This window comes from Balaenoptera ricei, chromosome 2, assembly GCF_028023285.1.
Source record: "Balaenoptera ricei isolate mBalRic1 chromosome 2, mBalRic1.hap2, whole genome shotgun sequence".
NCBI lineage: Eukaryota > Metazoa > Chordata > Mammalia > Artiodactyla > Balaenopteridae > Balaenoptera > Balaenoptera ricei.
In genome coordinates this window covers 29,029,847-29,057,767 of record NC_082640.1, presented here as the reverse complement: position 1 = coordinate 29,057,767, position 27,921 = coordinate 29,029,847, and the positions used below count along the sequence as shown (strand labels likewise).

Here is a 27,921-nt window from a genome sequence, read left to right as displayed (position 1 = left end):
GATTCAATGAGAAGATATCTGTGAAAGCATGTTCTATGCAGTAAGTGATCATCAGATATCAAATTCTTCCTTCCTTCTTTCTTCTTTTGACAGTCACCTGTCCAATCAAGTCACCAGCCTGTGAGCCACATGCAAGAACACCCAGCACAGTGGGCTAATCTGGGAACGGGACCTGGGGTGTTGCATGAAAATAAGAGTAAGGAGCATGTAATAGTGGATGGAGGAAAGAACTGAGGTTATCGAAGGAGGACTCATCAAGGGGAACGTGTTAACCATGGAGGAACGAGAAGAAGCAGTCTCAGATCCTGATGATCATTTTCACCCTCAACCTCCTGACACCACTGATCTCTTAACCTAAGAATGACATCCCTTGGGCAGTTCTTGCTCCTGTACTGAACCAGTGTTGGCCACAGCTGCAAACCAGAGACCCACTTACCTTCCTGTCTGAACCCTCTGTCCAGTGGTTTATCAATCAAACCTCATAAGGTGACAGTGTGGACTTTCTACAAATGACTACAACTAATTAATAACAAAAGATTGCTTTGACAAGTCACAAAGTGTTCCTTGCCCAGACTAAAGAAAGATGCTATTTAGCCGTGAAAAATTGTAAATATTTCTTTTCTATCTCCTGCCAAACATGTCTTCATAGAATTGGAAACAATCCATCTGTTTCCTTGCTGTAGACACATTAACTTTCAGGGTTATTAGCTCTTATTTGGACTTGAGTTCCAACAGGCAAATAGAAAGGTGTAAGATTTGTTAGCTGCTGACTATGACATTGATGTGTTTGTTTCTTGTTTCTTCATATTTTTTGTTCTTTTCCATGCTGTCCTTATTTTGGCCAGACTTTTGATCTAAGCGAAGCGATATTATGTTTCATTAGATGGAATGGCTCTTAGCACCTGGCTGGTGACACGGGCTCCCCGGGAGGAGAAAATTCTGAAAGTATCTTCAAAGACAGGAAGAGAGACTGGGGGGCATTCTGAGGATTTGGTATTTTCTGTCAAAATAGGTGTGATTGCATACCTGGTTCTTACAGGGGAGGACCCAGGTGTGCACCTGTTCATCTCCTTCCCTTTACCTCAAGCAGACAATTACCTTGGCAGCTCAGCTGTGTTATTGAGACATTTCAGCGTGAAATTTGTTTTTTCTCACTGAACTTTAAGCAGAATTTCAAGTGCCAAGTCTCTGAAGCCAAGTGGGGCTATTAAGAGATAATTACTAATTATGCTAATTTGAGAAGTTGCGGCCTTCTCCTTCCCCGGTCATTTTATGTACGTGACGCTCTTCTGAGAGCGTCTCCCCTCCAAGGTGTCTGGTGGAGGACAGCACGTCCTGGGCCTTCACACCCTGAGTATGGAGGTTTATCGTCCATCAGAAGATGAAGGAAGACTGGAGGGCTTCTGGGCAGTCCGTGTCTTCGTCATCCCTGATTTATACTAGTTATTAACTTGTCCCATGTCAACAGTATTTATTGTCCTTTGTACTCAGACCAGAAGCGTACATCTGTATTTCTCCTCATCATCTCTGAATCTTAATAATAAGTCTTAAGCATCTTTGTCCACGACAGTGTCCCAAGGCACTGAATTAGGCACCAAGGGCGTCCTGGGTCTTGGATAATTATCACCCTTTCTCCTAAAAAGTTACTATTTAGAAGAAAAATACATATGAATCTCTGTGTTTGGTGCTGATCACATGAACACTGTATCTGTGATTGGCATGCAGACGAGAGGTTGGATCAGTACAAATAAGATGATATTTAGAAAATTTCACCTTCACGTGGGTGTAGGAGAGGTCCCTTCAGCCTGATTCACTCCAGCCCTGGGGACGAGGGGAGACCTGCGCAGTCAGTGAATTCGGGGGTGATGAGATCATCTGCCTCACTTCCAGGGGCTGGACCCCAGGAGAACCCGACCCACCGACCACCTCCTCCTCGGTCCCCAGCCGTCCACTCTGGCAGTCACACCTGCTCCTCCCTCCAGCCTTGTTTTTTCTGCCGTAAGGAGAATATCGGGGCTTCAGCTTTGCTCCTGATACCGTTTCTCAACCTGTTCAGACCACGTGGAGAAGAGCAGGGCTCTCAACGCGCTCCCGAGACTCTTCCACTGACGGCCCGGGGAGGCTGCGGTGTCGGGAACCACCACGCTCGGCCCAAGTGTGGAAAGACGTCTGTGTTCCGTGCAGCATCTCATGGTGTTGGAAGTCAGTTCTCGCAAACTCTCGGGGAGATTTCGGCCAGCGGCTGTGAGGCAGTGTGCTCATCTAAGCCTTGGCCAGTCCAGGGCTCACCAGGTCCCTGAAATGGCTCCCGTCTTAGAGCTGTAGCTGCATCTGCCTGTCCCGCATCCTGTTCTTTCCATGGGAGCTGGCGCTGCCACTGTCAACGTGAGAAGCCAAGGATGGACCAAGGTCTCACACCAGGAAGGGGCCACACTCGGCCCCCTGGAGAGGACTCAGCCCAGGCCCGGCCGGCACCGCCGGGGAGGTCACAGGAGTGGTGGGAGCACCTGTCAGCACTGCTAAGCGGCAGGTGTGTGTCACTCTGCTCTCTGATGGAGGACGCCTCGTCACAGGGAGTCTTCACTAGGGTGCCCGCCCACACTTGACAGAGGAGAAAGGTGCCAGCGATAAGAAGTCTGGAGACGTTTAGAGCTAATTTACCAGTTTATCATCTTAATCAAGTTACTTAATTTCTCAGTAACTCAGTTCTGTCTTGTATTATAGGTTCCAATAATTGGGGGCTGTGACCATTAATTGCTAGGGCTCTGAAACCGATGAGTGTGATCCTCTTTTCATGAAAATAACTGCTTCCTCTCTGCCCAGGTTATTGCAGATTTACATGTGTAGATTCCACCTTTGTAAGGAATAGGAGTGGTGGTTCTGGCATTTCTGGGTGATTCCAGATGGTGGTAGACTGCTTACAGCCACCTAGAATTTCATACAACTCTGAGCTGTGCTTTGTGCCTCCAAAAGCATCCTGAAAAGAAATTCCAGCTTAGAGACCTTCTCTGGGCGCCCCCATTCATGTCAGACTGATGTTTAGTTCTGGGTTCCCAGGATTCTCAAACTGCCCATGATTTTTGTTGCTCAAAATACACCCATTAAAAAAAGAAAAGAAATTTCCAAATTATGTATGCCTAAGATCCATTAAGAAAATTCACAGAACAATAGTGTTATAAGCCGTATTTAAAGCAGATGTTTAAAATTCATGCACCCAAGTTCCTCCAGGACAGAGCCCTAAGTGACAGCGACTACCTTCTTATTTGTAACTGACTCTTTGCACAGCTCCTGACACACAACACGTGCTCAAAACTGTTGATTTATGCAAACTGGCCATTTTCCAAGCAGAAATGCAACCCTTTCTCCTCTTGTAAAAATTAATATATTTGGAAAGAATTCACACAGCTCTTATACAAGCAAAAATTACATATGTTTGATGGACTCTGCTATATACAAAGGTAAGAAATTACCAGGTGTATTACATTATTCATTCCTTTCATTTTCTGTGCATGTTTTGCATGAAGAAGTGGGCATGAGAAGCCCTTGGTGGAAGCATGCCGTGTGGCTCCTGCCTGCAGAGCTGGTGGCTGCCTACCAGTGTGACTGGGAAGGCTCCCCTTCACCCTTTCCAGAAAGATCTTGCTCAGTCTTGCCGCTGCTGCTGCTGAGAACCACCATTACTATGTGCACTGGGCAAAAACTGTCTTCCTGCTAACACTCAAGCCCCCTACTTGTGACAATGCATTTTCTGTTTGTATTTTTTTTTTCATTTATACTCCCTGTAAGAGTCTATCACATCATTTCCAGTGTCAACTGGGTGACATCAGATTTTGAAAGCGGCCTTTGGAGGAAAATGTGTAGCTGAAGGAGGCAGGTGAGAGTCTCATCTGGGGGCCATGAGGACCCTGGGGACCTGGGAGGAGGACACACATGCAGAGGTCGCAGGTCACTCAGGTGGGGATGCAGGTCAACACTGGCTGATCCGTTTCACAGAAGCTTTGAGCTGAACAGCACAGAGTCCCAGCAAAATATCCAGGGCCCTGACCAGCACTCACCTACCTACAGACCTGTCCTGGCTGTGTGCAGAATTAGGGAAGAAAATCACATCAGGCCACGTTGCTCTTGGGATGTCTACAATTTGACGAGTGGGTAGCAGGGCACGAAGCTTGTGAAGGAACAGAGCACTTAGAAGTGATGGATACAAACACAGGCATGCAAGTCCCGCATGTGTGTAAATATTCACAGCGAGACCGTGTTACAAGGTTTTCTTCAGTTTCTAGCAGGTTTTAAAGATCACTTTTAAGGCCAAAAATACTCTTTTGTTTGGCCAAAAAGAAATGAGAATGAAGTGTTTCAGGTGAGGCTTTATGTGAAAAGACTGTAGGTCATCCTAAGCATCTTATGTGCAGAAGTCTGTTCCACAAGGAGGTGGACCAGAATTCAATGTACGCACATTAACTGAACACCCCCCATCGGTGAAGTTCCGGGCTCCAGATCTCGTGGGGAACAAGGAGAGATAAGAGTCATGCTCTTTGTCATTTTCAAGCTGGCCATCATCATATTACATTTACTTGCTTCCATAAGAAAATAGAGACAGCTTAGCTGGGGGATGCAGCACGGGAACACACTATGAAAGGTAACTACTTTACAAGTTGCATCAGGGTCCAAAGCTTGGTCAACCAGTGGTTTACAAAATGTGTTTCCTAGACGTCTAAGGGTTTACAGACCTGAGCACTTTCTTTTGCGTAAGGAGATCCACATGATTTCAATGTAAAAATATTCCACTGCTTTAAAAAACTACATGACATGGCTAAGCAGTATGTGTGTTGGAAATTTCAGAGAAGGAAAGTTCTTCTTGGGCTATCACGGTAGTTTTTAAAAAAATGAAAATTTAAGCAGTTTCTATATACAATTGGAGGCCAGAATTTGAGAGCATCAAAGGTCAGGGTCCAGGTCACTTTTGCTCTGGGAGGAGGGGGTCACACAATTCAGGCTGAGTTTATGATCGACACCATGAAGCACCTCCATAAGCAAGGTGTGAGCCCCTCAATCTAGAAATGGGCATGAGGAGCAAACAGAATTGAGGTACAATTTTTTAAAGGCAAATTGCTAATTTTGTTTCATTTTAAAAACCAAAAGTAAGATAATTCACCTAATGAGCATTTGTAGTCTGCTGGGCCTTTGATTCTCATTGCTGGCTTATTGGGTGGGCATCCCGTTCAGAATGTAAAATGGGATCCTCAAAATTCAGCTTTACATGCAAAAGCTAGGTCTGAGTCCTAACCCACTTTTTACGTTTTTTATTTAAATAACTTGAGTTGGATTTTATTCAATTGGGTACTTACTCTCTTGCTTTTCTGGTCCTGACACAACCCTATCAGCATGAAACCTATGAAGTGATGCTGGGTGCATGTTTAGAGCTGGCTCTGCCTGGACAGTCCATCGGAATCAGCTACTTAAAAACCAGATGCTTCATTGAAACTTTCATGTTATATCTTCTCTCATTTTTTCCCAAGTCAAATAACCTAATTTTTTTCTTCGTGTGGTTTGTCATCCTGAGCTGATTGCTTCTGTTAGAAAAGAAGTCTCTAACTCTTTGTTTCCCTTTTTGCCTTGGCTACCAGGAAGCTCAGCACTTTATCTCATGCTCAGTTGAAGTAGTCATACTGTCTCCCAAGACTGTTCTTTTCAATCTGAAAGTATATTTTTATCTGCAAAGGTCCACTGTACCTCTGTGTTTTATGGTGACTGTGTAATATTCTTTTTGAAAGTAAGTAGGGTTTAAGAATAAAATTAAAGCCACTAAATACACTTTAGTGTCTTTTACTGTATGAATAATAGATTTTGATTACTTGGTTGAGAAACATTCAAGGTTATTTCATAGTAAATGTAATAATGGAATTCTTTTTAAATTGTGGGTGAAAATTGACCCCGAAGTTCTAGGAAATGTAGGAACATGCAAGTATCACGATGTTGAAATTCAATCGTCTCCTAAAGAATGCTGACCAGGAGTAAAACAACTGAGCTGGAGGCGACCCGGCCAATGACTTAACAGCCACTTCTCATCAGTGTGGGTTCCATTTTTGCTTTGCTCTATTATTCTAAAAAGGTCCTGAAAAGAAAATAATGTGCTAGTACTTATTTATAAGCTGTTGAAACTAAATCCATTAGTTTTAAGAAAAAAGAGCCTTTATTACAAGTGAACGGACGGGGCCAGGGGCTGAGAAAGCCAGGCACTGCTCAGGAAGGCTCAGAACTGGGAGGCTGGACATTGGGTCGAGGCCCCCCTCACCACTGCCCTCCCTCCTCCTCCAGCTGCTGGACCAAGCTCTGGGCACCTTCCTGGACAGTCACATGGCCACCAAGGAGGCCAGCTGCCAATTCTGCTTTGCAGAAGCCGCCGCAGATCCATGGTTCTGGGAGCTGTGTCACATCCCAGCACACAGGCTAGTCCTGTTGCCAGGGTCCCAGAAATAGGCAGGCTTCCCTGCCAGGAAGGCGACTTAGATCCCGCTGGAGTACAGACAAGAACACTAAATCTGGTCAGCATACGTCCAATATGGCTGGTGACAGTAATAAAGGCGTGAAATGTATGGCTCTTAGGAAGAAAATAGAAATTTTAGATAAATTCAAAATCGTTACACAGATTACTTAGTGGCGGAGTCCATTGTGAAGGTGCCTGTGAAACGTTCAGTAATGTTCAGTCATCTGGGCATTCCCTAAGCTTTATCCCACTGAGTGCTGGTGTTAGGTGAGATATTAATGTTTTGTCCCCCAAAGTTTTCAAGGTTGAAATAAGTTTAGAAAACACTGTATGCTTCTCCTTGCCTGGGATGTTCTCAAAATGCAGTGGACTCTGAGAAGTCTCACAGCAAACCAACCTGCTACATTTATATAAATCAAAATATCCCAAACTTAAAAAAAAAAAACACATCTCACACGTTGTAAGGAACTTCACTTGGAGATTTTACTTTGCGTCATGGGAGAAAGGACCTGCTTTGGCAGACTTAAGATTCACAAATCTCTGAGTATATATCTCTTATGGATGTCAAGGATCTAAATGTAGAGAATATTATAATAAAATGATAATCACTTTTTAAAGTCTAGAAAATAACCTCAAAGTTCACGTGTGCCTTGGATAACAGTAAGCTATACCCAAGTCTTTTAAACTCACACTGGGACATACGGAATTGAGAGCACACCTAAAATTCCCTACTGTGTGTGTTTTGTCAAACACGTTCCTTCGATTCTGTTCATACCCTTTACTTATAGCCTCACTACACAGGTGTTACACAGCAACATTTCCTGTGCCTCCACCTGGGTTTGGTGTGCTTTTCTGCATTCGTTTTGTTTTTGGTTTTTTATTTGGAAAATCTCCAAGCTCTTCTCATTTGCATTTAAGATTTGTCTCATTTCTCAGTGATTTTGGGGCAGAAACCACAACAGCATGTACATGTGGGGGCCTGATGTCCAGCCACTGGAGCCCCTTGAGTCAGGCTGCCGAGGGGTATGACAAGGGGCAGCTCTCGGACCAGGGGCAGCTGAGCATCCAGCAGTGGACCCGCCTGACCGCGGGTGTCATGGATGTGGTCCCCCCGCCTTGCGCTCCTCTCCTCCACCAGGGACTTTGGCTCACTGCACTGGCTCTCTGCTTGCACCCCGGCTCTGAAGTCCTGCTTAGAAATGGTTCCAGTCTCCTGACATGGATGCAGACTCAGGGTGATGTGCGAGAAACACTGTAGTTTAGTGAGAATTAGACAAATATAAAGCAGGAACATTACACCCACAAATGTATGGTGATATATAGCTCAGGAAAATGTAACAAAGGAGGGAAGGATGTCTTGAGGGGGTCTTTGAGTATCAGTGGGATAATAATAACACTTAGCATTGTTTCATAAGTTACGGGGCATGTGATTGCGTGGTTAGCCGTCTTAAGTCGGGATGCTTACAAGAGTGAAACAGGGAACCATGTCTAGTCAGTCCTACACTCAGGTGTACACAGGCAACACCTGGGCACACCTGGGCACACAAGTGCCCTCCTTAAGAAACAGTTGGTGAAGGCTTGACAGTCCACTGAAAACACATTTTGAGAGCAGCTAACACAGCAATGAAAAGAAGAGGAGTGATGAACAGTTTATAGATTGCTCTTTTTTGGCTTACGTGTGCCTGGTCTCTTGGCAACACTTGCTCACCGCGGATGCTTCCATTTGCAAGGTTATCAGAAAGTTTAAGGCATCCATTATTTTCCTTAAACGAGTCTACATTGAACATTATCCATTTGATCTTCCCATTGATTTAGTGAAAGTGATTCCAAAAGCGTAGTATCTTTGTGAAACTTGATAAGGAAAACAATGAACATAACTGGAAGAAAAATCAGCACTCATATGAATGAAATGCAGGAAGATGTTAATGAACAAACCTAAATTTCAAGCTCAAGTTTTCTACCTTCTTCAGCTCAGAGGGGCCTCAGCTTCAAGACTGACCAGTACAGGGTAACTGATTCATTATCATTCAACTTGCGTAAAAAGGCAAAGTCACTTAAAAAAATAAGGCAACCAAGAGAAGAAAAGGAATCAAAATACTGCAAGAGGCTAAAGTTTACTGTGTGTTTTAAGACCAACAAATGTTAATGTTGATGTAAAAGAATTAGGAAAGAACAAGTATTGAAAATAAACTTTGAAAATATAAGCTCATTATCAGAGTACTTTCTAAATCTGCCCATGCATTTTTTTATCTGTAAAGATTCTACTTATACTAAGTGACCTGGTTTTTCTTTTTCCATATCTGTGACATGGTGTGCAAAGGCACACCACTGCACCCACCCTGTCTCTCACACACACACACATGCACACACGTGGAGACACTCAGATTAGGGACAACTTCTATTGTAAGTCAGTTGGGAGTTGGAAGATATTTTTGCAAACAGGGAATTTTATGCATGGTTGGTACATCAGCAGGGAAGTTCACAGAAGCCTGTTTAAGCCGCATACACTGCCTGCCACACGTAACCTGAGTCCCATGTATGATGCTGTTGAAATGCTGCATCCGTGTCAGACCTGCTCTGGGCCAGGGGCTCAGAGGTCCTTCCATTGGACACAGCCTGTACTTTTATCCACCCTCACTCAGCTCCTCCCTTGACCCAGCTCGGGGTCTGGAGCCTCCGTCAGTTCCACAAAATGATCGGGGAGGGGTCTAAAGAAATCCACTCAGGTCACTCTCCTCTCAAGGTCAGTGGCACGAGGCAGCCTCTCATTCTCACTGCTGAAGGTAAGGGATCCAGATTCATTCTCCAGTTATAAACACAATGTCACCAAGAACTGGTGGTTTGTTTACAAAGAAATTTTACAAGCCCAGAAATCTACCTGTGTGTGTTTATGTAAAATGATTTTATAAATAAGACATTGAACAGATGGGAAGAGCAATTTCAGTCCATTTGTGTCAGTGGAGTTGCATATATTCCCTTAATGCTAATATTCCTTTGTTACACTGTGGGAACAGTCTGTTTACTTATGAGGGTCGCTGTTATTTAACTGCTTTGTTTCAAAGTTGATACTTCCAGGATCAGTAGTCATATGCTGAGTTCAGATGTCCCATTTGACTATTCTCTACCCAAATTTGTTTTGTAATCCACTTTTCATCCATTTACTCCGTGAATTTGAAACAGAACCTATATGTTTACCTGTGGCTTCAAACTGATTTTGACTTTGTACAGACAGCACACACTCTGAGCTGTTTAATCCAGGAAATGGGAACATTAAATGTATCCTTTATGCATGAAAGTTTATGAAAAATATCCTGTGCGCAAGCACAGACACACACAAGGTAGTTCAGGACGTTCTCCTTTTAAATCCAGGTGCACAGTAAACAAAAAGGGTATTTAAGTATGATGAGAACATTTTAGAGCATTCAGATTTAGTTCCAGGGTTACATTGAGTGAAGAATAGGCTTCATTTTCACTGCAAAATATTAACTAATTTGAGTATCACTATAAACTGTGTGCTCATCTAGATACACTTTTTTTGTGTGTGTTGTGTATGCAGAGGTTGTGTATGCAGGTAGTGTGTAGGCAGATGTGTATACAGGTGTGTATGCAGATGTTGTGTAGGCAGGTTTTCTGTAGGCAGTGGTTGTGTATGCAGGTGTTGTGTAGGCAGTGGTTGTGTATGCAGGTGTTGTGTATGTACGGCACTCGGGCCTTCTATTTTTGTATTTGATTTTTAAAAATAGAATTTAAAATTTCCTCACCTCTAATATTAATTCATTGTAGTTGTTGAATATTTTTACCTTGTGCAACAATTAATATTTATTGTGGAGCAAATGTGTATTATTTAGATATCTGAAAAATGAAGATAAAAATGAAAAATGTCTGAGTTGGTTGAACCATCTCTAAGGGTTTCTTTAACCTTCAAATCAGATAATTGTGTTGCTGAGGCTATTTAAGCAAATAAAAGTACAGTTGTGTATAAATATTTCTCTCTATATATGTATTTACATATATGCAAATACATGCCCACAAACACATGTTCTTACACACACACTCACACACACGACGGTATCATGAGCTGGCTTCATGCTCTTCAGCATCTTTGTAAAAACGGGAAGCACAGACCCCACAAGTGCCTCACGTCATGCTCCACGTCACGCTCCGTGCCGCGGCACTCACGGGCACTGGTGACGTTCTCCGAGATGTTTGCTCAGGGGTCCCCAAGTGGCAATGAGCCCCTCTTTCCCAGAAACCACGTCACCTCACCCTACAAGTCCCCTCCTTCCAGGGACCTGCATGCTCAACTCCACAGCAGGACGGCAGGTCCTCACCAAGAGCATCTGATTGAAAACCACAGGATCCAATTCAGGTTCTCTCACGACCCAGCTCTCGGCAGTAGCCACTTGTCTCGGAGTCTCACTCCCCTCATCCAGAAATAAGAGGATTTTTAGTTAACCTCTCAGTAAGAAAGGCATAGGACGATTCTAGTCAAGCAGGAGAAAGAGCCCCCCGTGGGGGGTGTGTGTGCGCGCGCGTCTGTGTGATCCTCCCACCACTTACCCTGTGGAAGAGAACCCTCCTCAGAACATCACGGTTCACGCTACCTTTAAGTAGAAATGGGAATCTTCACGGGGCAGGAAAGGACGACACAAGAGGCCGAATAAAATAAAATCCACGTAGGTTTACATCATCAGATCAGATGGCAACACTCATGACAAAATAATCAAGAAAAAATATTATGGCCATTATTTAATCAAGTCTAACGTTAGTCCCATTCTACAAGCATTTCTCAGCCACTAGAGATTTTATGGTTTATATACTAGAGATATCATGGTGATGAAAATGGAACATGAATTTTCTGGCCCTTACTGAGGTGGAGGTAATGTTTCTGGAAAGAGGGCACTGATAAGCCAACAGTGTGCTTTAGTTTCAGGAAATGTCTCTAAATGTAAAAAGAACAGTGCTTTCTGCTGTTACGGGCTGAGTTCTGTCCCCCACACATTCACACGTTGAAGCCCCCAATCCCCAGGACTCAGAATGTGACTGTTTGGAGACGGGTCTTTAACAAGGTGATACAGTAAAATGAGGTCATTGGAGTGGGTCCTAATCCCATATGACTGATGTCCTGATAAGAAGAGGAGATGAGGACACAGACACACACAGAGGGAGACCATGTGCGGACACAGCGCGAGGCAGGCCTCAGGACAATCCAGCCCTGATGACACCCTGACCTCCATCTCCAGACTCTAGCACTGGGAGAGAATAAATTTCTGTTGTGCTGTTGGTTACAGCAGCCCTAGCTGACTAATATACTCTCTATGTAGACTTTTTTGTATGGTTAACTTAGACTAATAAGTACAAAAACCTCCTCTATTCTACATTTTATCTTAAAGGTTCATTTATAGGTCACCTAAATATGAGGATGTTTTGCTAATCACTGAATGACTGTGTATATATATGCACACATATATGTACGTGAATGTATGTGAAATATATATTTATATATCTCACAATCTTATGGTTCAAATACTGTTCCTACTTTATAGATAAGGAAATGGTGCAGCAGAGAGAAATTTCTGGAGTAGAACAGTGTTAAGTGCGCAATAAATATTAGTGACTAATTTTTAGTTCTTATTGTCTATGGGCCAAATGGACAGTCGGTTGAATGGCTTCAGCAGAGCTAATTTACAAGTGACTAATCAAGACAATCTTGTTGAAAACTCAAGAGCAGAGTATCAACTACATGAATCTTTCAGGACTTGTCCTCCCTTGTGTTTTGTTAACTTTTTGGGTGAGGCTAACTTTCTGTAAAATAGACACATCCAGGCTCATGAATGTTTAGTTCATACACTTTGCCTGGGATGTGGGTAAACTCAACATCCCCCACTCCTGGACCAGGGAGTCCAGTGATGTCACACCGGGAGTGTCTCACACCAAGTTCCTATTTATTTTATTACAAATATATACAAACGGGATGTAGCATTCAATCCATTGTATGGTTTCAATTTTATCAACTTGCATTTTTTATTGTTTCCCTGATGTTCAAGTTTGGAGACTTTCCTAAGTATCGTTATAGATAAATATCAAGTCCTAACTCGTGCAGCCAGCATCCCTGTAGCCAAAGTGAGCAGACCACGTAAGTCATGCACTAAAGAATTTTATCTCCTAGTGCTATACACACGTCACCTGCTTAATTAATGTATGTGAAATAGAGAGAGAGAGAGATCATTCCAAGGTCATCTAATAGGTAAGAGATAAGAAAGACCAAGAAACATGCTATCTACACAAAAACAAGGGACAGGATCAATGGCTCATCTTTTCCACAACATATCCTGTGTCCACAGTATTGAGTGGACATGGTGGGAACGCCTCCTGTGGCTGCTGGGATGAGCCCTGTACCTACTTTGCATCACCTCCAGGCAGAGAGATGCCAACCATCCCACAAGTTAGACGCCTGGTTTACTCACTTTCTCAGGCTTGGTTCTAGACTTCTGAACTATACAGATGCACACAATGTTTACCCTCAACCATGAGGACAGAGTGGAATTTTGTGAAATGAGAAGCAGGATGGTGGCTGAGTTTGGGGTGGTGCCTGGTCCTGTCTCGAAGGGGGAGTCCGGGCGCTGGTTGCAGGTAGGATCGATTCAAGGACGCGTGTGCACCCACGAGGCAGGAGGGGGTGTGCCTCTGTGCCCAAGCTGCAGGCAGAGGACAGAGAGGCGGAGAAGAACTCCTCAGGGTCAAGGGTGGGGGGGGCACCAGTCTCACTGAGAAGCACCTTGGGAATTTGTCTGGGTCTGAGGGTTGCACCTCACCCCATCCACACAAACACCCACGAGCGTGACGATCATCGGCGGGGCTGGTTTGGCAAATGGCAGAATGTGCCTCCCCAGCTTCCGGTGGGGGGACTGTGCACTATCTCTTCAGCATGGACTATGGAGAAGCCAGGGCCGTGTTGAGATGTGCCGTCTGGCTCTTTCAGAACATTTTCCAGAGCTTCTGTGACTGCTTAATCCCTGCCATTTAGCACGATGGCTGACACATAAAGATGCCCCATAAATGTTTGTTGAATGAATACATTCAAATTTCCCTAGCAATGGCTTAAAAATAAGTCAGTCAGTGCCCTTTATAAATTGACTCTGCAACAACCATTTATTGATGGTGTACAATGAGAGAGCCTGTGTGCTAATTTCTGGGACCACACCGAGTACATCTGGCCCCTTGAGAAATCACCACGCACACAGACAAACGCCCGCTAATCAAACCTGCAGACAATTCCACAAAACAAGAACGGGAGAAGCCACATCTTTCCCTAGCGGTCATCACCCCCAAGGTAACATGAATATCATCCCATCCACACCCCTCATGTTGTTTGTTCCCTGCTGTAAACTGTAGCAGCTCATGAGATCTGTACCCAATCTCCTTAGAAAAGCTTCCCTTTTACTACATTCTGATTATTTCTTTAAACAACTCATTTCAAAAATGAAATCAACTTTCTCAGTGAATTTTAATTGAGCAGCTATTATGTTTTGACACTGCGGAGGGGATAAAAAGGCTTAAACCTACAGGAGTTTATATTTTAATGATTTAGTTTTTATACAGGAGGTTTCACCTGCAATGATAAAAGAAATACAATAGAAATTCAATTTTGTAAAATATATGCTAGTATTGGGTATTAAAAAAAATTCCCGTAGGACCTAATACTATGTTGGGGTCCTGGTGGTCTGTTTTTGTTCCCTGATTTTACATTTGTGTGTCTATATCCCCAAATCCAATACAAGCTCAGAGAGAAGGAGGACCCTGTCGACTTTTTTTCTTGCGTCTTTTTAGTTCCTAGTTCTTTGCCCAGTCCAGAGTAAGCACCCGAGGAGACACAATTGCAAATGAATAAAAGGTACTCACACAGGTCCAATACAGCCCTTGTTTGAATACATATGCAATGTTTAAGGCAAACTGCAAACAGAGCAGAACTGGATCTCACGTCCCCTACTTTTCAATCAAGAGCCCTCTCTGTTTTGGAAGATACAGAAAATATGCAGGAAGATGAACTCTGATTAGAGCACAGGAAGAAAGAGATCTGTAAGTTATTCTCTCTCTCCTGTCCCCTCTCCTTCTGTTCAAATCCCTTCATACCACCATGGTTTCTGTTTCTCTCATTTTATGATGTAAGGGGATAGATTAAGTCTTATTAGAGGAAAAGACAAAAAAGATTTATTTCACATCTTTATGAAATTTTAAAATTTAAAAAATGATGTTTTTCTCAACACTAAAAAGCATGATCATCAACCAAGTTCATTTTTTCACTATTTCTCAAGGAGTTCATGCTCTCAGGATTTTTTCTATACTTAATTTTTAAAATGTTCTTCTAAAAATGAGTATTAGACTTCTGCTGTTCCAGACAGCTGATGGAGAATCTTTTAATATTTCAATATTATTCAATATTTCAAAATAATGAAATCATTATTTCAATAAATGCTTATATGTATTTTAAATTTTGAGTCTGTCATCTGTATATATTATACATATATATTAACAGTCTACAGAAAGTGCAATTTTTAATAACTTGAACTCTATTCATTATCTATATACAAAAGTCCCAAATAAATTTAACTTCACTAAAAAATACTTGTTTCTCAAGTGATAACAATAAAATGACATGAACTCCACATTTTTTAGGTCTAAAATGAATAAACTTATCATACTAAATGCTTAAGAAGAAAATATCTCCCTGGATTTCAACCAGCCCTGAATAGACCCCCCTGCAACTCTGAGAAGGGCTGGTGCAGTGACACACATGCTGCCACCAAAGCCACTGTCAGGCGGACAGTATTTGCTCTCAGTTCAGTATCGTTCAAGGGCTGTCAAAGTTACTATATTCCCTGTCCTACTGTCTTAGAGTATTTTTAAAGCTATTATTTAACCTAGGGACAAAGCAATGATTTTTATTTCAAATTCACTTCTTCTTTAGAAAGAAAATTAGCAGCATGGACTCATTTGAATTAAAAAAATTTCTCCTTGAACCATATGTTTTGAATTAAAAAGTCACTTTCTGTTAGAATTCTGTTAGAATCCGGATGGTCCTTTACAAACTTTCATCCACAGTGTGAATATTTAGAGTTAAAACACAAATAAAATATCTTTATATCTGTGGTTAAAGTAGGCCTTCCATGATTTTATTCACCTAAGGAATAGTAAAAGGCAATATTGTTTTGCTCAACATCCAAATTCATAAGAAAATCTTTTAAAATTGTACATGACTGGCAGTCTCTGAGCTTGTGCACCTTTATGTTTCAGTCCGAGCACAGTGTACTAGAAAGAGAGCATGTTTCCTTTAAGGACACATAGATTCCACAGCCATAAGCCAAATGCAGGAGGAGCATCTGTTCCAGACAGGGATGAGTGAGCGCAGCCAGACTTGGGGGTAGAGGAGGTCAAAATCTATTTTTCTGACGTTTCTGTCACGTTTATTAAATTGGACTTTTCCAAAAGCAATTAAACTTTTAGGAAATATTGCGTTAATTTTTAAGAGAGGACATCTGTGTACTCCTGATGGACTTAGATAAAATAGTTTTTAAATCAAGTATTGGTGTCCTAGGTGTACGCTGTGAGCTACTTTATCATGATTCCAAAGTCCTGCTTCTGAGAAACAGAACCGCCCCACTTTTTGTCTGATTTTAACAGAGAAAGGATTTGACTTGGGCTCCAGTTTCAGAGAACTGGGTCCCCCTCTGTCCTATTTTCATGCCATATTTGAGAAATCACCTAAGACATTATACAATGATGAGGCAGATCTTCTGTCTATCGGTGGTAGGAAACAAGAATTAGAGATTTCATCTCAAATAAATGGAGCGGCAAAGATTAATTAAATCTGTAAAAGTCTCCAAAGCACACCCTAGTTGAAGTATTTAAAGGAACACTTTCTATTATGTGCGATCACCTGGCAGCCCTGAGCTAACATTTGGATGTAAGAGTCACCTCTATATAGTAGAGAGTCCAGAAAGGAAGGTTGGCTAATATATTCTGAGCAATATTAGCTGTATTTATCATTCAAATGGTGAAACAGCAGCAGAAAGAAGCCTCGATCTCTTTTGTGAGAAAGTTCTCTGTGGGCACCGTTATAAAAGCGCTTGGTGGAATGGATGTAACCAGATTTTAGCTAAAGTGAACAGGTAATTACACTGGAAATGATAACTGTCTTATTCTACCTTTTGTCTACACCCCAGCTTCTCTCTCCAGTCGTGGGAGGTTTTGATGGTAGCCGGTGTGGACATGAGCTGGAACATTTTAGCTGCAGGGCAGCCCCTGTGACTATTCACGTTGGGGCTGTGTTAGTAGGTATACAAGCAGGACTGATCTGTCTGCCTTCTCTGCATCAAAGCAGCCACGTGAAGCCACCTCCAGTCCTGTGATTTTACGTGAACACAGCTTAAAAAAAGCTTTTAAAATTTCATCTCTTAGGGATTCAAAAAAAATGGTCTTAAAATCTAAAAGTCACCTGATAATGTCGCTTCCATCTTAAATGCTACTCTTTATCGTTATAAGTGTCCCATTTATTGGACACTATTTCCTAATCAAGCATAAAATGCCCTCTTTAGTATGAATATAAAATTTATATTACCTGCTTGCTATTTTTTGAGATTAAAAAAATTTTTAACATTAACTTGATAATTTTCATAATTTAAAACAGATGATAGTGAATTTGTGTGTGTGTGTTTTATGACACAAAGGGACACTTACTAGCTGCTTTCTTACCAGAAACCAAATACTAGTTGTATTCATTCCCCATCCATGAAATAATAAAATGAAATTATTTTGCTACTCTTCATAGTTAATACCTGTAACTATAATAAAAGATGACTAAATGTCCACAGTGTATGGAGGGAACTCAGGCACTCAGATTAACTCTTTATTTTCAAATAGTTATCATTCTTCAGAAAAAAATCAGCTGTCTTTGCAAGTGGCCAAGTTTATTTTGGGGAAAATTACTGATATCTTAAAAAGCAAACATTTCCACTTCTAGGTTGCCATTTCTTGGATATGGTTCCTGGGAAAATGGATTCACTCACAAATCTGTGGATGGAGGTTTAGGGCTCTCAGAGCTACATTTGCTGTGATGTTGCTTAAACATCAGGAAGTCAGAGGCTATAGCCCCCGTCCCCCATTCCTTTTAAATAAAATAAACAGGGAAATAAAATTTTAATCACCCAAGAGGGATGTTTGGAACCAAGGCAGTCACATATGCAAGTACAAGAGTCTAGGTTTTAAATTTCTCAGTGTGCCCTCCCGTTCTGTTTCTGGGAGTCCCACAGGAGGGTATCAGATTCACATGTGGATCAAGAATTAAGCAGGCGTTTCCCCCTCTTTCTGAAAGTAATGTCCCTTTCTTTGATAGTGATACATTCTTAAGGGAATTATAATATATTAATAGCGAGGAATAAACAATTATCTTTGCATAATCCAGTATTTCACAGCATGTATTTCTGTATTTCAGTGCAGGAGAACCATTTAACTGAAAAGACGGGTTTTGGCTTCACTATTTACAGAGACTCGACAACATGAAACAGGTCTTTGCTGCGCTCAGGCAGTACATGGCTGTGTGGCTTTTTCTCGTGATGTATAAGCTCATGGATATGCTAACACTCAATAGTTTGACTATTTTGTGAAGCACATCGTGCTTTTCATATTTCACTTAACATTCACCTTGTTTTCTTTATTCAGTTTAGTAATAGCTAAAATAAGTGCTTTTAAAATCTTGCTTATCATGTGAAAATTTATCCTTTTAGAAATCTTGTTTGCTAGTAATTAAGAGCTCCATTTACCAATGCAGCATTTAGAGATAATATTTTTAAATGATGAAGAGCAGAGTAGTATAATTATTTTTGGGTTTATGAGTTGTTCAAAACTGTCCATATTACAAAAACAATGCTTTCATTTTTAGCATTTTAGAAAAAGAAGCAGGCAGACATAAAAAATGCTCAAATGTTTCCGCTGTCTTCACTGTGTATATATGTATATATGTATACACACACAACTACAAGCACCTATGGTTTTTAAATTGAACATTGAATGCTTTCAAAGCATAAGTTGTCTCTCCATGCCTCAAGAAAAGAAAAATGCAATTTCCTTATTCTGCATTTCCTTACATAATGTTCTTCTGGGACAGCACTTCTGCAGTAACCGAATCACCACTATTTAGCTATGGATACATGAATCTCATATTTTTATTCTAAGTTCAAGTTCACTCATCATATCTAATGCCCTTGAAGCAATCTCAAATTACTGCTATTACACGGGTCACTAGAAGCCAGAGTTACTAATACAAATTTTAAAAAGAAAAAGGAAGAAAAAGCCCTCACATAATTAGAGGATGGCGAACAGTTTCATCAATTTAATTTTATCACTAAATCCAGCCCTTCCTCTGGAGCTGTGGGCGAGCGAGGTAAGCGGCAAGCACGGATGCTCGGCTGTGATGCAGCAGTAAGTCCCCAGCAGCCAGGATGAGCCCCGCCGGCTACTCTGCCGCTGCGGGGGCTGACAGCCGCAGGCCTCCCACCTTCATCCTTGGCCCATCTTTCTATTTCATTAGCTTTGCACGGAATTCCATTTCACAACAAGCCTGTGTCTGCAGTCCATATGCTCTACTTATCCTGTTCCTTTTGCCAACTTTTTATCTGCATTTCCCCACGTTCAGCAACCGGCCACTCCTACCTCCTCGTGATTCATCAGCTTACTTCTGCAGAGCTTTACCCGTGTGTTAGCTTCCAAAATTCACCCTCAGTTTTCTAAAACTCTGTGTAACTTATCCCCCTGGAACAATACGTGAGATTCAAGCATTAACTTAGTTTGCCGTCAAATGCCTCAAAAAGACAGGTGGTGTGTTGATGCTGAATTCAAGGGGACCGAGTTACCAAATGATTGTTTCTACAGCATTTAAAACAGTTCTCCAAAGTTCGCTCCCTTTCTCTGTTTTAATGATTGAGGCACTTCACTTAAAACCCTGTCTTCCTGTTTACCTCCTGGAACCAACTGAATTTGTATCGGTTCCCAATCCATTTCCTAATATGTTTGTATTGAAAGAGCAATCTTTTTTTATTCCCAGAGATTTCAGTCATTTTATACATTGTATATACTCATGGGTCAAATGTTAAAAACATTTTATTTACAAAATTCATTTCATGCCAATACACAGCTTCTTTTTGGAAAACTACTCTCACCAAAGAAAGATCAAGAGAAACAAAAGAGAATACATATACTATTTTAATAATTAAAAATACACCTATGAAATTCCTCAGGCATATTACCCTGGAGGTATCCAATGGTCCAGAGGTTAACTGATAAAAATTTAAGTGACTTATCTTTATATACTACACTGTTTTGGTGATGCTGCCTCTTGTGCTACCTGCTTGAGCTGATACTAATTTAAGAAACCTTCAACCTTTGCCTTTATTATTTAGGGTTAAAATATATACCTTTTACAATATTCACACATTCAATTCTTTTGTAATACAGGCAGACATTTCTCTAATACAACCACATAACAGACGTGGTTGTGTGCAATCACCCCACATAATTTCACCCAGAACTGTAAAGCAGAGCACAGTCTCCTAGAATTCTCTGAGAGAAATGAGCTAAGTGGGTATTTTGTGTGGGCAGGCAGCAGTCAACTCTCCTAAACTACAAGAGCTGCCAGGGTTTTCTGAAAGTCTTTGCATGAAATAGAAGCAGAATAAACTGACGGGTCTCACATGTCACAGGGGAGGTGAACACTCCTTAACCACATGTGTAAAAAAAAAAAAAACCTGTCCTTTTCACAGATTTTAACTGCCTGTTTTTTTCCCATAAAAACGTCAAAATTTGACATTTCTTGTTTGTACAGAAAATGTAAAACATTCATAAACAATTTCTAAGATAAAGTCCCAACTAAAAAATAACACACAGAGAGAAATGGACAGCACTGGGTCCTAATAAAATAACAGGAGGATTGGTGGGTGGGGAGGTTTGCTCAGTATCCTTTTAAAAGTTTATCTGAGAGACAAATGCAGGTCTCGGCTAGGTAATACCCAAAGTCATATTCTGTGACTAAGTTTTATTTTTATTTTTAGTTTTTTTGGACTTTTAATGATATAAACTACTTTCTGTGTGGTATGGTGACTAAAAAATACCTCCTACAGGAAAAAATTTTATTTCCGAGACTCTGGATCATAGTTAATAATAATGGGAGTATGGTATCAATTCCACACTTATCCTGTAGCGACAGAGTTTTTATTTCAGAGCCCATAGATTATTTTGACAATAAAAAGCATAATAAAGAAATCATAACAAAGCCACTTTTAGAGAATACCTATAGCAAGCCGGTAGCACTTCGGCTGACAGCTCCAGGAAACTAAAAGTTATGATGCAGCTTCAAAATGACTCTTGTTCATTAGAATAGGTGGAAATACACTTATCATTGGCCAAAAAAAATGAACATTTATTTTAATTTATTTATTCACATACAAAAAGAACTCCTTCTTTGTGCTCATAATCAGTGGCTTTAGTTAGTACTAAGTAGAGCCTTACCAAAATTCCTTAAAAGCCACCCATACACGTGTGGATTTTAAATTGTGACAAATACAGAGCTTTATTATTAGATAAGCTTAAAAGCTGAGGCTATGCTATTCAATTACTGTTATTAAGATTCATGAATATTAGAACATAATTTAAATTCACTATTGTCCTGATAGAAGAGGGAAAAAAAGCATCTGTAATAACTGGGAATTATATACAAACTGATCTATTTCCAGAAAAACGCAAATAAAGATTTAAAGTGCTCTGTCATTGCTGTTTTCTTTTCGTTTGACCACACACACTTACACTGTTAACTTTCCCCTAAAAAGTGAATACTTAGCAGTTTGATTTGACTCATAGACCATGATAAGCTGCCGGCAGATGCCACAGGAAATTTCACCCCACGGATAAATTTATGCATAACAGGAATTAGCACACACATCCTGATTACCCTTTCCCACTTCAGCTTTTGGCTATAAAAATTAAGAGACTTGGTATATTGAAAACAAAGCATATAAATATTTCATATAAAATTTATTTTGAATTGTCATAGTTAAGTTTATAGCCAATGAAGCCCTCCTTCAGATTTCTTGTCTTCCTTTCCAAAATCGAATGCCCTATAAGCTGGCATGACTGACATTTAAAGGTACAATAAATGAATTTGGAGAAAGGCACAAATGTTCATCAGCTTATATTTTCTTTCTATAGGTTTTGCTTTATTGTAAAATATTATTTCATGCTTTTCAATTTTAAATATTTAAATATACTAAATAAAAATACTGGAAAACACGAACTCTTTAAGTACACAAGACAACGTTTCCTTTTTATCTCTTTTAAAAGTTATATTCATTATTAAATTCTGTGATTTTTTTCAATATCCTTGTCACTTTCTGTTAGCGCTATTTTTGGAAGACATTAACAGATCTGTTTCAGAGTGAAATTTTCAGGTAACAAAGTGAATAGCTGGTATTCATTTTAGCAGCTCAAGAGTTAAACTAGAATTACAGAAATCACCCCCTTTGACACCGAAGGCTCTGAAACCTTCCTGGGAAGTTGTCGCCTTGCTCCCTGCCACCCTGACATACAATCATAATTAATGACTGTGTGCTATTGGCATTTACGTCTTCAAACCACCCGGCTAATTTCTATTATTGGAAGAAGTCGGGAAGGACTCGGGGACTGTTTGAGAGCAGTTAGGAAAAGATGGGGCAGAAGTCCTCTTGGGAGAGGACTTACAACTTCAACCACATCTAACTCTGCACCCTTCGGCAGAGAAACCGGAAAATCTCATACATTTTAGTTGTGTCTTTTCAACTGTTCTTTATGGCTCTCTGGTCACTTAAAAAAAAAAAAAAAACGACGCATTTCAAATAATAAGAACTGAACTTTCTCCTGCAGACTCATGATAAGGAGCTGCTGATAACAAGTTCCTCTCTGGGGAAGAGCCGGCAGCCCTGTAAGACTCCTTCCACCCTCCCGTGGAAGGGACACCGGCTAGGATGGCATTTCAAGACTGGCCTCCTCCGTGGAGCAGCGGCCGGCTGTGCACCAGCCCCTGTGGGAGCCCCGGGTTACTGATGGGAGTGACTAACTTCAGGTGGCTCCTCTCCAAACAGATCTGTAACCAGGCACAGACACGACGGTGTGTCAGGAGCAACCTGTCATCGGCTGCTTTTTCTCCTTTTCTGGTTTGCAGTTTTTCTCACCTCTGACAAGCTATAATGCCTGCTTCTCTTTTCAGGTATTAATTTCTGCTTATTCCCCCCAGATAAGCCCTGTTCTCTCTGCAGGTCCCCGTGCTTACAAAACAACGGGTACCACTCTAAATAGAAACTGCCAGCCAACGAAGGGACGCTGTGTCCCGGGTTTTGCTCACTCCTTCTTCCAAGACAGTTTGGATGGAAAAGCTGGCACGAGGTCCCGTCCCTCGTTCTTAGGGATGCTGGCTTAAGGGAGGGTTTCCTTTGGCCCCCGAGCTAACGTTGCCTCTGCAAGGGTCGGAGGCAGTGCCGGTGGCCAGCGGCCAGGGAGTGCGAGTCCAGGGAGGCCCCGTACGTACTCCCGTCAGAGGAACAGCCCCGTCCTCCGCCCCTCTCCTCTGCCTTTTGCGGAGCCCTCTGCTCCGTTGGTTCGCCACCCTCTCTGGGCTTGCGGAAGCCCCGGCATTTACAAAGGGATCTGAACTCCAGAGCCGAGCGCTCTGCTTTGTACCGACCGACATCCCACCAGCATCCTGAAGTGAAGCTGCTGGAAACAGGCAAAGCCCACAGACAAGAGGAGGTGGCGCAGCGCGGAGAGTTCGCGGGAGACAGCGCAGAAAGCCGGCTCCTTACCTTTCCGCTTGGACCTCCTCCTCCTCCTCCGCTTGGACTTGCATTTCAGTTGACTGCTCAGCCCTCCGGACCCTCTGCTGGTCCCCAAGACCGATGCCATGGCTGGGACCCGGTAAGTGGAACAGGGCAGGAATCCTTCTTAAACAATTTCACCTTTCCTGCTCTTGTCGCCCGCCGCCGCCGCCGCCGCCGGTTAATGCGTCTGCAAATCAGGGAGCAGGTTCACTTTTTAGGACTGAGCACTCAAGCGCTCTCCCGCCCGCCCTCCTCTCTAATTGTTCTCTGTCACTTGTTTCCAGCTGGGCTGAGAGCCGCGATCTGAGCTCCAGCACCAAAGCGCTCTAGGGCCGGAGGGACCGCGAAGGAAAGGTGCGCCCGGCCCAGGCCCCCCTCCTCCTCTTCCCCCTCCTCCTGCCCCGGCAGCCTCTCTTGATCTGGGCTCCAAACGCAGGGTTCTACTTTGGCACCTCTGCTAGTTGTTTGGCACCAGCCACTTTGAAGCCAATCACGCAGGGAGCTTGTCTATTTGCTGCTGCAAAGTCTAATTAGATCCAATCACAACTGTCTGCTGGCTCTGACATCAGCACCACCAGCCCTGTGCATGCCCTGTCAGCTTGCAAACTCAGCTCCCATTTGGACCGATGGAGCTGCCCAGGACCCGTGGAGAGGGAAGGAGATTGCACAGGAGGGAGGGAACAGGCAGGCCGAGCCAGCTTCTCAGGGAGAAGCCTGAGGGGCAGCTTGCAGAGGAATCTACCCCGGATCCAGGCTTCCTGCTCAGACCAAAGGGACAGGGCATTACGCCTCTGCGCGCTCAGAAAGATGCAGAGACTGTATCTCCAACCAAACAGTTTTTAACTAGTTAATCCGTTATAATGCTTGTGTGTCAAGGGGGAAATATCTCTCTAAGAAATACCAAGCTCTCACTTCCTCAGAAAGGGTCTAAGATTTGCAATTCCCCAGGAGACAGCCTCTTAGGGGTATTCATTTTTCAGAAACTGCATGTTTGTCTGTTTGCTTGTTTTGTTTCTTCCTTCATATCCCTTGGCTGTTACCTCTGCACAAGAGAAATACTGCATAAAGACGGAGGTGTTCGGATCTGAGTCTGATTTTTAAAGCGAGGGATTTCAGTAGGTTGCTCTATTTAGGGAACAATGAAATGAAAGGCAGAAAGGGCGTTCATCTAATAGTTTTATTGCCAAATGTAACATTCGGAAGAAAGTAATATTTACAAGGAGATAGATTGCAAATTGAACTAGTTTTGAACAGTTTTTTCAGGGTTATCCTATTTTTTCAAGACTATGCTTATGCAACCTTAAACATCTAAAGTAAAATATAAAAAGGAAAATAATCCAGCCATCGTCATTGCATTCTGCATTTAAATCACATAAGCTATTAATTATAATAGTAATGGATTGGGAAAAAATCCACTCTAAAAGTCATTAACGTTAACACGATGATGTGACGATGGCACACAAATACTTCTATTTCCTACTTTACATACACCATTTTCAAGCTCCTTATGGACCTAGAAATTTCCAGATAATTTTCTATGAGGTAACAATACTCTCTCTAAGGAACGCTGGAAGCAATCAGGATGTTGGGATATGTTGCTATGTGGTGAGCTGCTGGATCCTGGCTCAGTTCTCACTGAAGAGAGGGAGAGAGGAGGGCATCTGATTTCAAGTCCTAACCCCACTGCTCTGACTTTGGGCAAGTGATGTAAACTATGCCTCAGTTTCCTCATCTGTGAAATGGGGGTAATCACAAAGCTGCCTCACAGGTTCATTCGTGCTTGAGAATCAGTATAAATAGTGACTGGTGCATACTAATCACTTTATGATTATTTAGTAAATCAATCCAATAAATAATTTTGAAAGAATGAGCACATTATTACAGGTCGGGCTCAGAAAGCAGGGGCTTGTGTATTTTCCATTTAGGAGTTTAACTGTCTGGCTCATTTCAGGCTGATAAATGCAGTCACACCAGGGTCCCTCTATTTGCCAGGTTCAGCCGTTTCCTTCCACCGACAACACAGCTCAATGCTGCTGCTAATTTCTAGAGAATGCTGGAAAAGTGCACTGCCTGCCTACTTACTCTCTGTAGCATAAAAGATATTTGAGAGCATCAACTGTTATCTGGAAACACAGTTGTAGGACTCCCCCTGTGGAACCTCTGAGCTTCCACAATACACCTGTACTAACCCAGAGTTTCCCTATATAGGCTTTTGCCAAAAACCAGTCCCTGAGTTCAGAAGCCAAGGGAAGATGCTTTGGGGAGAAATACAAACAGCTGCACCTTCCAGCCTGTCTGCATTGATCAGGGCCCCCTCGCATCCCATCATCAAAGATGCTGCCTACGAGGCTCTGGTGTACTGAATCCCCTTTATTGGAGAGTGGATGTGGTTATCGGAGAATCCAGCTTCCAACCTTGGGGAGGGGGATGGTCAAGGCAGCAAAATCTAAAACTGGACTTCAGCACTTAGTTTAAATCCTGATTTGAAACTTGGTCAAGATCAAAATCTTGGCTAATCTTTACCTTTCTTAAAGTTCCCTCCAATTTGGTTATTTTGGGGGTATAATTTATGCAAACGTCATTTTTGCATAGATAGGTGCTATTTTCTGTTTTTTATTTATTTTGCATAAGATCATGCATAATAGGTAAGGCAGGGTACACTACGGCCCAGCAGCAGCAATGAAGTTGTATCTCCTTGGAGGAAAGGCTTTTGAACAAGAGGCTCAGGATCACACACTTTTTGACGCAGGACGGCAGGAAGTGATCAGTGCTCACAGTCTTCCCATGAGCCTTTTTGCCTTTTATCTGTTTCTAGATCACTTCAGCACAGCTTGGCAGCTTCAAACGCTGCACAAAAGTTGGAAGAGGATCAGGCGCCCAAGTCACCCTACTGGCTATCAGGAGATGTTGCTGGTGTGTGTCTTCAGCCCGTGTGAGCCAGAACAAAGAGCTGGGAGTGGGGGGCCCCAGCAGGCTCGGGGCTGCCCAGACAGTCACATGTGACCCACATGTATCTGTTGGGGGGGAGCTGGACAAGGACAGAAGGGAGGGCTGACAGAGCCTGGAGGGAAGCGGTATCCTCATGCCGACACTGCCTTTGTGCCAAGGAAGGTGTGGCTTCAGTCAAGGCTGGATGGGGTCCCCGTAGGCTGTTCCCAGCACCCTAGGATTTCCATCCTGGGTCTTATCAGGACTGTAATTGCATAGCTATTTTGGGTGGCGGTTTTGTTCGTTCCTCAAATGTCTCTCCCTCCTTAGGCCCTAAGAGCTGTGAGGGGACCCCCGTGCCAGGTCTGTGGTCCAAGCACATGTGGGGGACATGGAGCCGGCCCAGATCGGATCTGCCGCTAGTTCAAGACACGTTACTGAGTTTATACTGAGTCTGGTTAGATTCTCGCAAATCCTCCTTTTACCCAGGAGGAAGCTGAGGCTCAGAAAATTTAGGAAATTTGCCCAAATTAACCGAGGTTAGAAGGAGGCTCTAAATGGGATCATTCCAACTGTGATTTTTACCACTTTTCTCTGCTCATTTTTATGCTAGAGTTGGAGACCCAGTAACTTTGTGAACTTCTGCAAGCCTTCTTGGAGAGAGCTGAAAATATGTTAAATAGTGATTCTGAGCTTCAGTGAGCATATATGTGTGTGTGATTTATAAATACATAAATACAGAAATAACTCAGCTCTCTCTCTCTATACGTGTATCTTTACATCTGTATCTGGACACCTCTTTCTAGATGGGCATCCAGACACAGACGTGCACGGGTGTGAGTGAGGAGCTGGTGGCCCTGGGACATCCACTGGTGCTGAGTACAGCTGCAGGGGCCTGTGAGTGTGTTGATGGCTCTCAAGGGCCCCGTTTACCTTTCCTTCTCAGAACAAACCTGGGGTGTGGACATGGAAGACCTTATCATCCTAGTGTCCCCCTGAGGTCATGGAGGCTCAGCGTGCGGCAGAGTCTGGGCCAGTGTTATATCACTAGACAGAGGCAGACTCAAGATGTCTAGAATGTTCCAACGTATTCCAGGAAGAACACAGATCAGAAATCTCACACTCACATGGACAATCTGACTTTCCATTTCTGCAGGAGAGGAACCTGAGGCCTGCGCCAGGACACAGGGTCACAGTAACTGCACCTTCTCACCTAAAGGCAAGTCCTCTTTCCCTTCCTGTGCGTCCCCTCTAGACTCCTGGACTCAGCATCTGTAGTTGATACCAACGTATGACTTCTCTCCTTAATACATCACAACGTCTGCATTTCCAGTCAGTTGAAAGTATTGTTAACTTGGTTTCTTACAGGTTTCCAAAAACAAATAACTCCCACAGAAACAAACTGGACTTATTTAGAATCCAAATTTCAGTTAATCTCCCCTCCCCCATCAGACAATTTCCCCCAGGTGGAAAATAGCAGGACAAAGTGTTCCCTGGAGGGATCTATGTTTGCTGACTCACAACATCCTCATCTACAACACTAAATCATTACTTTTCACAAACAGAGAAATAGCATAAGAGGGCTTTCTTACTCTTTCATCTTCAGCCATTGTT

General features: G+C 42.5%; 1 protein-coding gene across 1 annotated transcript in view; it reads right to left on the bottom strand.

Annotated features, from left to right (window-relative positions):
* ADARB2 (adenosine deaminase RNA specific B2 (inactive)) overlaps positions 1 to 23,464 on the bottom strand; it is a 369,735-nt gene extending 346,271 nt beyond the window's left edge. The window contains exon 1 of the mRNA XM_059915331.1: positions 23,365 to 23,464. Within this exon, the coding sequence (XP_059771314.1) occupies positions 23,365 to 23,464 (100 nt within the window). The remainder of the gene's footprint in view (positions 1 to 23,364) is intronic.
* Positions 23,465 to 27,921: the final 4,457 nt, after the last annotated feature.